Here is a 15,212-nt window from a genome sequence, read left to right as displayed (position 1 = left end):
GTGTAGATGAAGCCAAAAACAACAAATACCCATTAACATGGCTTGAGGTAGAAACAGCACTAAAGAGCATGCGAAATGGGAAGTCCCCAGGCTTTGATGATCTCAGCTCAGACATGATAAAGGCAGTTGAATACCTGGCTTGAATTGGCTATATAGAATGTTATCAGTGATTTGGGAAAGTAACAAAATTCCAGAAGATTGGAGTAAAGGAGTCATCATCCCACTGTTCAGAACGGGCAACTGATGGAAATGTGGAAATTACAGAGGCATCACGCTGTTGTCACACTCACTGACGCTGCTGGAAAAGATAATAGAAATGAGACTTAGGAAGACAGTGGAACCTTTGCTTGAGCAAGAACAACACGGGTTCAGGAAAGTTCGAAATACTGGGAATACAGAAGAAATCTTGTGATTGCATTTGTGGACATTGAAAAAGCATATGATAGTGTTCCTCGAAACAAGATATGGGAATGTTTGGAAGACCTAAAGGTGCCAAAGTAGTTAATTGACAAAGTCAAGATGCTACAGCTGTGTCCTGATAGGCAATGGATGATCAAAATGGTTTGAAACAAAGAGAAGTGTCCAACAAGGAAGTGCTCTGTCACTACTCCTGTTCGTAATAGTAATGGACAAGGTCATCAAATCTATCAAGTTAATGGACAGTGAACCAAATGCCCTGGTATTTGCTGATGATGTGCTTTTATGGGGAGAGACAGAAGCTGAAGTTCAGAAGAAAATGAATGGAACAACACATTCAAAAATTTTGGACTGAAGATGAGCAAAACAAAGACAATGGTAATGACCATCAACAGGGAAGGAACAAGCTCAAATATATTTCTGGAAGGAGCAAAAATCGAATCAGCTTCCCACTTCAAGTACCTCGGAAGCACAGTCTTGAAAGACAACACTGTTAGGAAGGAAATACTCAGCAGGATACAGAAAGCATCGAACTTGCACAGTCAAGTCAGAAATCTTCTCTGGGACTGCAAAATACCACAAAAAGCTAAAACAATAATGTATCACACTTACTTCATACCAATCCTCACGTACGGTTTAGAGACATGTACCCTACTAAACAAAGACTTCAGTAGAATCCAAGCAACTGAAATGAGATTCATTAGAACCATGAACCAAACTACCAGAAAGGACAAGATCAGAAATGAAGTGAATAGGAAAGTAGCTGGTATTGAGGTTCCTATTATGGGAGGATGTACTTGAACAGAAGATATATGAAGACAGAAAGAGATGGCGAGCGCTTGTGCACCACACCCAGGAAACTGGAGTTGGGAAACGATGATGATGATGATGATGATGATGATGATGACTTCAGTCAGTGTGTTAGTCCTATTATGTATGTTCCTTCTTATAGCCCCCTCTCTCGCTCTGACTTGACACTTGTTGTTCCTTTCTTATACTTCTATTGTTATCCCATTGGGATCTGGTTCTCCTTTTGTGTTTGTCCTGCGTTCCTGTTTTTTTTTTTTTTTCCACCACTTTTCTTCCCTTTTCCTGTATTTATCTGGTTTTCTGTTTATTCTACACTCATCCCACATAAAGACTGAAGATATGTCAAGATGGCTCCTCGATGAATGTTGATGCCCACTCTTCTGATGAAGCTGAGAAGCAGAAACGAACATGTCGGGGGCTGAGAAGAGATGGATGTAGAAATGACATGGTGTATGGATTTTAATGCCGGGAGTGTCCGAGGACATGTTTGGCTCGCCAGGTGCAGGTCTTTTGATTTGACTCCCGTAGGTGACCTGTGCATCACGATGGATGTAGAAGAACTGGGGTGGATGAGGAGAGAGCTTATCTATCGTTAAACCTCATTAAGACGTTTCTGCAGGGGACAATAAAAAAATGAACGTGTGAAGCGAGAAAACGTACTACTGAATATACAAATAAAAACTATCCAACAGGGATATGGAAATACTAGATACGATTTTTTCTGACATGAGGGCATTTGATATAGATGTTGATTCCCATAGGGAATCTGAAATATTTGTCCTGAATGAGTAAATTTATAATACCAATATAAATGGTCCGTTATTGGACATTATAAATTTTCCAGCTAACTCATTCTTGGTTGCCAGCGTTTCGCCCTTGTGTGCTAGGGTGGGCTCATCTGTTGGTACCTAGCACACCTACCAATACGCTGGCTAGTGCATACCGTGGAGGCCACTGCGTAGGCTAACTGGAGCCACCGGCAGTGCCAATGCACCAAGAGACTTTGTCTCATTATCAAAAATTGATGCCTGCTTGGCCATCAGATGATATAGATGTTGATTCCCATCCCTATAAAATCAGGGTCAAATGTACCACCTGTAAAAAAACCTACATCGGGCAAACCGGGAGAAACTTCATTATCAGATACCACGAGCACACTAACGCAATAAAATACAACAGGTTTTCAGCCATTGGCCAACACATGCAAGATTATAACCATAATTTCACCAATATTGAACAAGACATGGACATCCTCGTATTAGCAAACAAGGGCCCTTTACTCAACATAATGGAAAATTACTACATACACCTAGACCAATACTTTAATGCCAGTCACAATCTCAATGAAATCTCAGAGAAACCCAACATACTCTTCGATCTATTTATCACTTTCCTCAGAAACAATAATGCAGCCAACCTAAACTCAATCCTAAATTTAATCAAAGGTACTTTTCCAAGACAGTTACACTTTCTCCCGCACCCTTCAGCCCCACCTTAAGCCCTCTTCCTAAGCCATATTTCATTTCAATACAAGAACTTACTGATTTCCATGATTATAATTTTTACAACACCCCATTTATACTTTATTCTTTGTTAAAAACCTCTTAGTATGTATATTCCTTGTATTATTAACTATTACCATAACATCTCATTTCACTTGTTATTCTTTAAAATAACATTTTCTTAGGATTTCGCCACAAATGATCTTTGCTCCAATACGGCTGATGATGACCCCTAGATGGGTCGAAACTAGTACCGTGTAATTTGTAATTTTGTGAATATATTGTAGTATTGAAAAGGTGGAAACGTTTACGTTGCTGGTTGTTGTCATTGAAACAAAGTATCTAGTTTTGTGCATAGGTGATCGAAAACTTTTGACCGGTAGTGTACGTTGATTGTTACACTACAACTTCCAGTGTACCACATCATATCAAAGAAAATAGAACCATTAGCTCTAGACTTATGACCAACTTATTTAGAGTATTATTAAGAAGTTCTTACACTAAAAGCTTCGTATTCTCAACTCCCATGCCATGCCTGAAAGCTACATCACAGAACGTAGTTGATGGAACATGAAGGAAACGTAGAATGGGCACCCGTGCTTTAGGAACTGCATGTAGGTGATTGAAGTCTTTATCCTTGGAAAGAATTTTGCATGTTGAGGTGACCAAAATCTCCTGACTTAGTGGGTCCTGTTCACTATTTCCATCATACATGTCACCTGGAAACAGATTAACAATCACCTGCTGAAAACTGCACAACATAAAATTGTGAGAGAATTTTTCAAAGAGAGAAAATTAGGAAACAGGACGGAATGTACACAAAGGGCAGGTTAAAGTTACATGCAGGGTGGTCATATCTTTGTGTGCACTCAACCACACAAAATTTGGTCACTACTTAAAATTGAAGAATCCACCAATCAGGGTAAACCTGTACAGTACTGGCCATGAAATGGAAGCATTCATAGTATCTGGAATGTAGACATCATTGCAATATGATTTCTAGATTGACATACACACAACACATTGTTTCTAGAATGTAAAGGAGCAGCTGTTTTTCCAGTAAACTCGTCAATAGTATACCTCATCACTAAGTGGAAGTTATGTGACCTGTTCCAACAGTGGGATGTAGAAGCAGCTTAGGTAGTAAACGCACTGTATATCGCAGTGATCTGAATCCACCCCGTGCTCACTACCCTATTTTATTACTAACTAGAATAACTTGTAAGCACAGTCCCTTTTGGAATACACTAACAATATTAACAAGGAACAGTTGTCGTAATTCAGTTACTTTTTTCATATAGCAGTATGTACAATAGTAACTGGTCCATTAATAGCTTAGGTAAGAATGTAAGTATAGAGAGAAGGCATATTATATCTTTTTATTTTAGTTATTACCTACTTGTGCTTAATTACACACATTATTTACAGTTAAATGCACAAAACACGTTAGTTCCTTTCTACATTAAGCTTACTGAAAATGGCATCCCCCTACTATTCTTACAGCCTACACTTCCCTAAAAAAAAAAACAACAAAAAAACAAACACAAGTCCAGGGTGTCTTATGATGTGTCCTATCATTCTATCTCTTCTCATCAAATTTAGCCAAACAGATCTCTTCTCACCAATTCATTCTCTTATCTCTTCATTCGTGATTCGATCTATCCACCCCACCTTCAACATTCTTCTGTAACACATTTCTTGCTTGATGTTTAAAGGGGCCTAACATTTAGGTCATTGGCCACACCACATTTCTCTCTCTTTCCGAGCTAGTTATCGTTCATGTTTCACTTTCATATAATGCTTCAGTTTCAACTTGTCTTTCCATTCTTCAGTATATAATCTGTGTTAAAATTTTGCAGGCATGAGGTACCAGTGCAGTAGTTTTCACACTTGTCAGCACCGGCTTTCTTGGGTATAGGTATAACAACATTTCTGCCAAAAATTGGTTGGCACTACTTCTGTGTCATACATCTTATACACTAAATGGAATAAGCTCGCCATGCTGGTTTCTCCTAAGGCAGTCAGTAATTCTGAGGGTGTCATCAATTCCAGGTGCCTTGTTCCTATTTAAGTCTCTCAAAGCCCTGTTGAATTCTGATCTCAAAACTGGGTCTCCCATTTGGTCAGCATTAATAGCCTCTTCCTGTTCCAGAGCCATATCATCTAATTCTTTACCTTGATACTACTGGTGGAAATGTTCCTGCCATCTTTCTGCTTGCCTTCTTTCCCTAGAAGTAGTTTTCCATTTGACCTCTTAATATTCGTTCACCTAATTTTCCTTTCTCCAAACGTTTCCTTGATTTTCCTGTATGTAGAATCTACCTTTCCTAGGTATTATTTTCTGCCTTCTTCATTTTTTGCATTCTCGTTCTTTCATCGTTCAATCAGGTCTAGTACCACCTGATTCTTAGTAATATTTCCTTTCTTCCTAACCTTTCTTCAGCAGCCGTATTGACTTCATTCGTCATAACTGGCCATCCTTTGTCTATTGTTTTTCCTTAGCCTTTTCATTTAGTCTTACTAGATTGTATTTCTCTTATAAAAATAATTAATTTCATATGTTTCTTTTAGTTTTTATTTTATGTTAATGTTTTTATGGTATACTGATAATTTTAACTTGTTTTATAATTTTTATTGAATACGACATACAGTTAAACTTAAACATTACATTTATTTCAAATGAAATAGCACCAACTGATAAAAGTAGCCTATAAACGTATCAGGTTACTTACTAAATCCCAAATACAATCTGGAATATTTATGAAGTCTATAGTATATTGGTTTAGGTCTAAAAGATAGGCTACTTTATCCTATGGTATTAATGTTATTTTCAGCATTTTCACACAATCAACACATAATTATTCCCAGGAAAGCTCATGAGATCATCTAACAACCAGCTAATAATTTGCTGTCTTTGACTTACACTCATATTGCAGTTTATAACAATAAATATAAATCAAATTGTAGAAAATCACACACACGTGATCACTCGCTCTGTTAGGTCCCCCCTAACGCTACTCACTGGTTACATACACACGACCGCTCGCGCTGTGAGATAGCAACTAACAACGTGCGACGCGCTCTTTCCCCACTTTTTCCTCCCCTCCAAAATATCACAGATACTACACAAATATATCATGGCGTGCTTAAAGGACCAAATGAGGCATTTTCAAATGGACATCGATTCCAAGCTAAGGACAAACGAATTGTAGCAAAATTTGTAAAAATGTTAGATTGAACCTCATAGCGCGAGTGATCGCGGGTTAACTTACCATTGGAATTGGAAAACAACAGATCGCTGAACTACCTTCATCTTAAAATTACGAGAAACGAGAATAGGGATGTATAGAACTAGCACCGACAGAGCGTACTGCTGTTGTACTGGGTAAGCGCAATGCGCTCTTCATTTGTCTCATGTGTACTCATGCCGCTAAATATCCACGAATTTAAGTTGTTTAAATTGTTATTTTCGTGACTATGCCACGCTATTGCTGTGCTCCTCTTTGCAAAAATCAGGGAAGCCCATTTTCTTTTCACCAGTTTTCAAAAAATAAAGAAATGAGGAAGAAATGGTTACATGCTATTAGAAGGAAAAATTTCGGTGAGAAGAATCTGACAAAAAATATTATTGTGTTCCCATTATTTCCAACCCAGTGACTTCACGAGAACATTGTTGGGTAAATGCGATTTATGAAGGGAAATAATTCCTATTTTCGATAACAACCACTGAATTTAAGCATTTGTACTTAAAGGTGAGAGAGCAAGATTAAACCGGGCGCTGTTCCATCGCTTTTTCCGTGGACCACGAACACAACAAAAACAAGGAAGAGTCCATACACAAGAAAATTGCCGGATTACCACAATAAGCCTACAGTATCAGAATATGTAGAAATCACCTCCATTGAAGTACGGGAAGATATCATGAATATACCCGAAGAAGTGAATGTAACATTTGTGACTCCCATTTTCAAAGACATCAGTACTCAAACAAATACTACAGGTAATTTGGTTGTTGAGCAAACAATGTGTAACTGTGATGCCATATTGCTTTATACAGGGTTTATAGATGTTCAACATCGTAATTTGGTGTTTACAGATATTCCGCCTTGAACCCAGACTGTGTTTCTCCTTTACAGTTATGAAGCTAAGGACCAACAAATCTGACAAGGAACTAGGCCTTAACTTCGAAATCCATAAAACTATTGTTGGGATAATATTTAATGTTTGGATTAATTTCATGTACTGCCAATTTAAAAGAGTTGAACATTTGGCCTGATAGAGAAAATGTCCTTGAAAACAGTCCCCTTGCTTTTAGAGAGAAATACCCCTCAACTAGAGTTATAACTGGTGCAACTGAGATTATACTGTAATAGCAAAACTTGTTCCCAGGGCAAACGTTCCACTTTCATAAGGCTAACTGGCCTCATCCGTTTGGTGGGGGGATGCTGAAAAGTTTATAAATTTTGGCTGCATGTTTCTGAACACTGAATAATACCAGTCTTGGGGAAGTGCTGTAATACATAGCTTACAGCTGCAACATGCTTACAACATGCCTTGGGGCCTGCTCCAGCAAAACATTCATATTCCCCTCCTATAATGTCACCAGGTACTCCTAAAATAAGCTTGACATTATAGGTCTTATGTTTTGTGTACTCGGATTTCACAGCACTGCATTTTAAAATTTCACCCGATTGAAATTAATCTTTTATAAACAAAACAAACTTTTCACTGATAAGTCTGTATCCAGCATAACACAATGATTTGTAGTTGGAAACAGGTGCACCATCTATTTCCAATTTTCTAAATACGAAATAATCAGAGCCATCTACTGTAGTTGGCTATGGAAAGAATCCATCAAATGCAAATTTGTGATAGTGATCTTCACCTTATGGCTGATGGTCAAATATTCAAAGTAACCGGTACTGGGAAACTCAAGAAATTCAAATGCTTTTGGTGGTGGACAAGGCAGTATACATGAAACGAAGTCTATAAGCAAGGGGGACAAGTTCGTTTTAAAATCTTTATTTATGATTTAAGTCTTGTGGAGGTTTATTTATATACTGTATTTATCAATGTACGATACTCAAGTAATTGTAACTGTTAGGAGAAGGCATGCTGACTTCTATACATTATTTGGATAATAACGCGTGTTAGAATTTTCTAATTACCGCTGTACTAATTCTTCCTTCCTCCCTCCCGCTAGTTTTAGCATCTCTGGTCCGTAGTTCATTTTGCAGCTGTTTAAAGCTTAAACGCTGAAAATTGTCCATAATATACTAGGGGATATACCTATACAATTAATTAATATAGTCTTGGAGTAAAATTTGAGGAGATACAATCGCCTTTAGCTCAGAAAACTCGGTCACATTCTATACATTACTCGCAGCTGACTGGGAGAAACATAAGACGATCGCCTTGCACTTACCCGGTACTACACGAGTGCTATCTGGCGCAAACTTTCTCTGCCTACATCCCTATTAGCTTTCATTCAACATCTTTAGGAAGCCAACTCAAACATTGCATACTATCAAACAGGATTCTCTTCATCCATCGCCTCATAAAAAGAGCTACTTTTTTCTTCCAGTTTGATCTATGGAGCTTTTAATATCCCTATCCAGGAGAAAAACTTTTAAAAAATAAATCAATGCCATTCATACAATAGCAATTAATAATGGTTACAGAAGTTTTTTGACAGAATTTTCAATAAAATGAAAAAGCCAACCACCACACTTGTTAAAAAATTAAAAGAAAAGAAAAATTAATTTTTGCATATAATATTTAATATCAGATTACCAATATATTTACTGAAGTGTTCTCGGCTATATAGGCCAAACTGGAAGAAGTTTTGTAACCCATTATCAAGAATACAATGTTAAAGAACATCACTGATATTCTGCCATGAGTGATCCCATGGATTATGCCTATTCTTTCATGCGCATGACCTTATCACTAAACATACAGAAAATAAAGGCACTCTTCTCAATATTATTTATGAAAATATTTATATTCATCTTAATAAAAGAAATAATGAAAAAAAAAAACACCCTTTTCAAAGAAATAATTAGAATATATTCCAAGCAGCAGGACAACAATTGGCCTATGACTAGTAATATGCAAGCTTCTCTCCAGCCCCCATCCCCCCCGTCTACTCCTCCATTCATAGAGGCTGCTCTCAGCAACCCTGACCAGTAGTCAGTCCAGTGCAAGTTCACCTGCTAAGTAGTAATAATGTTACTTTTTTTTTAAACATCTCTCTGACTATTACTTTTTTTTAAACATCTCTCTGACTACTTGACGGTTTTTGGAGATGCTGAGATGCTGGAATTTTGTCCCACAAGAGTTCTTTTATATGCCAGCAAATCTAATGACAAGATGCCCACATTTGAGCACCTTCAAATACCATCGGACTGAGCCAGGATCGAACCTGCCAACTTGGGGTCAGAAGGCCAGTGCCTCAAATGCTGGAGCCAATCAGCCCGGTCTGTTTAGTAGAGCCAAGCTGATGGGGCCAGCGGGGAGAAAGTTATTATATAGTTTCTTGCACCTTTTTTGATATCCTTCCTCTCATTTAATCTCCAAAAAGTTTCAGCTTATTAATTTTCCTCTTTCTTTTCATTTTACACTCCTCTAACAAGTTCAGGAAATACAAAATCCATTCACAGAGTTTACATCAGGGTTTAACTTCAAGTTCTGGTTCAACTACAACTACCTATTCCGTTGACTGGCTGGATTTTCTAGAGAGAAATATAGAGGCATTGAACTGGATACATCTTAATGCTTACGGTTAGTAACTGCATACAAAACATTTTAGTTTCTATATCTTGCACGTTTATGCCATATAATAATAAAAAGTACAGCTATATCACCTGTATCACAGAAGACATCCAGGTCACAGTGAGGCAGCCCCAAGCCTGAGACGCGAGATCCAAACGGGTGAGCTTTGCAGTCAGGATACAGAGACTGTAACGATGTCTCTAACACTCTGCACACAGCAAGGTCCCTCTCTGGATTAGACTCTAATCGTGCACCCATACAGAGATCGTCGATATAATTTTCTAAACTACGGGTGCTTGCAAATGCCGACGTAATCTCATCTTGAAGGTAGAACTCCATCTGTTCAGGTACTGGTAAGAAGAAGATTACATGGTTGAGTATGGTACAGATATACAGCAAGAATTACAAGGATATAGAATAAAAACAGCAAATGAAGCAATTAAATGTTCTTCCATGGACAAACTTAGAGACATAAGAAGGAGCTTAATCAGATATGAAATGACAATGAACTTCTTAGATAAGAATTTGTGTGCAGTTAACCCTCTTGACCCTAACATCAGTTGATAATGAACCTGCCGTCTATATGACGGCCCTGAATGCAGATCAGTTGTAATTTATTGTTAATAAAGGATGTTGTAGATGCGATCTTTTAAAATAAATTGCAAATTGTTAGAACTGTCAATGTTATCAATAAAGCATGATTTGAATGTCTATCGTTGACAATAATACTGCAATAAGACAACTTATCTCAGTTTATTCCGTGAAGTATTTTTGTTAAGTTTGGTGTACTCTAGTAATGGATTTTATTTAGCGTATGACTTTACAGGTACAATACATACATAATTTTGGAATATATCTTTATGTCCAGGTTGTTTATGTAACTAATTGTCTTTGGAAATGCACAAGCAAAGTCACTAACATTGCCACTGTACTTTCGTTTTGGACATTCAGTGATGTGTTTAATGGTCTGCTTACAGGCACCACAACTGCAGTTAGGTTTAGGAATTCTTTTTCATTTGTAGTGAAAATCAGCACAGTTACCATGGCCTGATCGTATCCTGTTAAGAGTAGATCAGCTATTCATTCATCTTCTTAATGTATACAATCCATTACTCCACATACGCCTTCTTGATAATTAAACTTGCACTTGCCTCCACCGTGTGACGTTCCTGGACCTGAATGTTACATACAAGATTTGACTTCTTCTCAGCTGTTGATGTAATCTTTTATTTGCTGGTCTCTATTCGTATGCCAGTTCATGCTTTCTTAACTTAATTATCCGAACACCAAGGGGTTCTGAACTTATGAATTTCTCCTCATTTTATTTTCATTAAATTTCCTATTAAATGAGCGAGTTATCTCGGTTTACGAGTTGGACGTATAGGTTGGATGTATTCTTGCTGGATGTGTACTTCTGCACAGTTTCTGTTGATCTATTCTTATTATAACTTTCAATGGCTCCTTCATACTTGATCTAGAGACCATTGAAAGGTTAAAATATATTTATTTAGAAATAAATCCAAGCTTTCAGCTAAATTGCATTGGCCTTCATCAGGGCATGTGAAGTTCTGCCTTCGACAGTGAGCAAATGAATTCTCTGAACATAGAGCTTAGTCAAGCAGCTTGTTTCTTTACTACCAAGTTTTCCCAGCTCAAAGTTTGCAGCATTTCTGTAACACTGACCTTTTGTCGGAAATCACCATAACAAACCAAGCTTCATGAATCAAGGAATCCTTGTGAGGGGCATCCGCTGGAACTGTACTCTAATTGGGGTCTTACAGTGACTTATATGCCCTCTTGTTCACAGCCTAAATGCCCCTAAATGCCCTCATAATCATACGAGAGATCTGGAACCATTATTTACAACCTCATTAATGTGATAACCTCTTCTTTATGTAAACACCTCGGTACTTACAGTGACTCCCATGATGTACTTTTAACCCATCGAAACAATAATTAAAACTGAGAGGACTCTTCCTATTGGTGAAACATATAGCCTGATATTTCGCCCTATTTACTAACATATCATTGTCTAGTATCGATCTTACAATTTTGTTGAGATCTTTTTGCAGCGACTCACAAACTTGCAACCATTACTCTACAAAATATAACATCATCCACAGAAAGACTTACCTGCAATTCCAGTTCTTTACTCACATCATTTATACATATAAACATAACTAAGCCTCCTTGGCTCAGGTGGCAGCACGCTGGCCTCTCACAGCTGGGTTTCGTGGTTCAAACCCCGGTCACCCCATGCGAGATTTGTGCTGAACCTCTGGGTACTCTGGTTTTCCGTGATCTTTAATTTTAGCAACACTCTCCAATATCATTTCATTTCATCTGTCGGTCATTATTCATTGCCCCAGAGAAAAGCAACAGACTTTGGCAGCCGGCACAGTTCCTACCCTCCCCTCTAGATGGGGGTTTCATTCATTCCATTCCTTAACTGGCTTAAACTGGAAACAGGCTGTGGAATTTCAAGAAAATATAACTGCCAAAAAATTATGCCTGGCAGAATCCCCCCTCCCCAATCACTACAGGATCAGATAACGCTTCATTTACTGTTATTCTAAGTATGCTAAGTACCAAATGATGAGCATAACTTAGCACGCCGGGGTGAAGTTAGCTGGAAAATTTATAATGTCCAATATGGACTATCTATATTGGTATTATAAATTTACTCATTCGGGACAAATATTTCAGGATCCCTACGGGAATCAACATCTATATCATGTATTATATTCAACCTATTATGAACCCATACTAACCTATGCAGCTGGATCGTGGACTACAACAAAATGAGAGGAGAGTAGAATACAGGCAGCGGATATGAAATTCCTCAGAGGCATCGAGGGCAAGACCAGAAACGATAGAATTAGAAATGAAGAGATACGGAAAAGGACAGGAAACTTGAAACTTCAAGGCAGGATAAAAACAACAAAGCTAAAGTGGTATGAGCATATGATGAGAATGGGAGAAGAGAGAGTGCCAAAAAATAGCTTTTTCCAAGAAGTTAACAGGAAAGAGACCATGAAAAAGACCCCGAAAGAGATGGAGAGATTCAGTGTGGAAGTGCATAGAGAAGAGTGGAGGAAAACCAAACAACGTACTTAAAAAAAAGGAGAAGAGTGGTGGAAAGACTGGCAGCGATGGAGGTCCTTGATTCACTACCCGACCCGGGAAGCTGGAAACGGGAAATGAAGATGAGGATTTGCAGATGACCTTGCTCTATTGTCCAACACTATTCGGGATACTCAACACCAAATTAAATCTTTACAAAAAATAGCACAAAAAATAGGTCTTACAATACCCTTTGAAAAAACTGAGATCATGTTTGCACATCCCCCACTGGTATATAAAATAACAATTGATGGGCAAGAAATCAAAATTGTTGATAAGCTATAATCTTAATGCCTCCCCTGTGAACCATGTGACTTTGCTGCGGTGGGGAGGCTTGCGTGTCCCAATGAAGCAGATAGCCTAGCCGCAGGTGCAACCATATTGGATGGGTATCTGTTGAGAGACCAGACTAAGGAATGGTTCATCGAAAGTGGGGTAGCAGCCTTTCGGAAGTTGCAAGGGCAGCAGTCTAGATGATTGACTGATATGGCCTTGTAATAATACTCAACATGGCTTAGCTGTGTTGATACTGCTACACGGCTGAAAGCAATGGGAAACTACAGCCAAAACTAACTCCCGAGGACATGCAGCTCTCTCTCTGTATGAATGCTGTTCTGATGATGGCTTCCTCCCGGGTAAAATATTCCGGAGGTAAACAAGTCCCCCATTCGGATCTCCGGGTGGGGACTACACAAGAGGGGGCGATCATCAGGAAGATGGATACAACGTTCTGCGAGTCGGCGCGTGGAATGTTAGAAGTCTGAATCGTTGTGGTAGATTAGAGAATCTGAAAAGGGAGATGGATAGACTAAAGTTAGATGTAGTTGGTACAAGTGAAGTACGTCGGCAGGAAGAACAGGATTTTTGGTCAGGCAACTACCGAATTATCAACAAAACATCAGAGGAAATGCAGGAGTTGGTTTAATAGTGAATAAGAAAATAGGGCAGCGGGTAAGCTACTACGACCAGCATAGTGAAAGAATTATTGTCGTAAATATAGAGACCAAACAAATGCCCACCACAATAGTGCAGGTCTATATGCCTACTAGCTCAGCGGATGATGAGGAAATCGAAAGAATATATGAAGAAATAGAAGATTTAATACAATATGTAAAAGGTGACGAGAATCTAATTGTGATGGCAGACTGGAATGCAGTGGTAGGCCAAGGAAGAGAAGGTAATACAGTAGGAGAATTCGGATTGGGACAATAGAATGAAAGAGGAAGTTGGCTGGTTGAATTCTGCACTGATCATTATTTAGTCCTTGCCAATACTTGGTTCAAACACCACAAACGACGGCTGTATACGTGGACGAGACCTGGAGACACTGGAAGGTATCAAACTGACGTCATTATGATTAGGCAGAGATTCAGAAACACAGGTGTTAGATTGCAGAACTTTCCCAGGAGCAAACGTGGACTCTGACGACAACTTGGTCATGAAATGCCATCTGAAGCTGAAGAAATTGAAGAAAGGAAAGAATGCAAAAAGATGGGATCTAGACAAGTTGAAAGAAAAGAGCGTGGGGGATTTTTTCAAAGAACATGTTGCAAAAGAAGTAAATGAAATGGCTGAAGGAAACACAATAGAGGAAGAGTGGACAGTCATGAAAAATGAAGTCAGCAGGGCTGATGAAGAAATGTTAGAAAGGAAGAAAAGATCAACTAAGAATCAGTGGATAACTCAGGAGATACTAGACCTGATTGATGAAGGACGAAAATACAAGAATGCTAGAAATGTAGAGGGCAGAAAAGAAGACAGGGGATTAAAGAATGAAGTGGATAGAAAGTGCAAGGTAGCTAAGGAAAACTGGCTGCAGGAGAAGTGCAAGGATGTCGAAGGTTGTATGGTCCTAGGAAAGGTAGATGCTGCATACAGGAAAATCAAGGAAACCTTTGGAGAAAGGAAATCTTGGTGTATGAATATTAAGAGCTCAGATGGAAAGCCACTTCTAAAGAAAGAAGACAAAGCAGAAAGATGGCTGGAACATATCCAGCAGTTGTATCAAGGTGAAGATCTAGATCATTTGGTTCTGGAACAAGAAGAGGCTTTTGATGCTGATGAAATGGGAGACCCAATTTTGAGGTCAGAGTTTGACAGAGCTGTGAGCGACCTAAATAGGAACAATGCATGTGGAATTGATGACATTCCCTCTGAATTACTGACTGCCTTAGGAGAAACAAGCACGGCAAGGCTATTCCATTTAGTGTGTAAGATGTATGAGACAGTAGAAGTCCCATTCCATTTTCGGCAGAACGTTGTTATACTTATTCCCAAGAAAGCTGGTGCTGACAGGTGTGAAAACTATCGCACCATTACTTTAGTATACAGTAGTTTAGTTTACAGAAGAATGGAAAAACAAGTTGAAGCTGAGTTGGGAGAAGATCAAATTGGCTTCAGAAGAAATGTAAGAACACATGAAGCAATCCTGACTTTACGTCTGATCTTAGAGGATCGAATCAAGAAGGACAAGCCCACATACATGGCATTCGTAGATCTAGAAAAGGCATTTGATTATGTTGATTGGACCAAGCTATTTAGGATTCTGACGGTGATTGGGATCAGACACCGAGAACAAAGAATTAT

At 38.6% G+C, this 15,212-nt stretch overlaps 1 protein-coding gene across 1 annotated transcript in view; it reads right to left on the bottom strand.

The window, feature by feature from the left end:
- Positions 1-15,212, bottom strand: part of LOC136883265 (terminal uridylyltransferase Tailor) — a 136,056-nt gene that overhangs the window by 13,410 nt on the left and 107,434 nt on the right. Inside the window, exons 6-7 of the mRNA XM_067155476.2 lie at positions 9,596-9,853; positions 3,229-3,448 (exon numbers count right to left, since the gene is read on the bottom strand). Of these exons, the coding sequence (XP_067011577.2) occupies positions 3,229-3,448; positions 9,596-9,853 (478 nt within the window). The remainder of the gene's footprint in view (positions 1-3,228; positions 3,449-9,595; positions 9,854-15,212) is intronic.

The sequence above is a fragment of the Anabrus simplex genome, chromosome 11 (genome assembly GCF_040414725.1).
Source record: "Anabrus simplex isolate iqAnaSimp1 chromosome 11, ASM4041472v1, whole genome shotgun sequence".
In the NCBI taxonomy this organism is placed as follows: Eukaryota; Metazoa; Arthropoda; class Insecta; order Orthoptera; family Tettigoniidae; genus Anabrus; species Anabrus simplex.
This window is presented reverse-complemented; position numbering and strand designations above follow the sequence as displayed.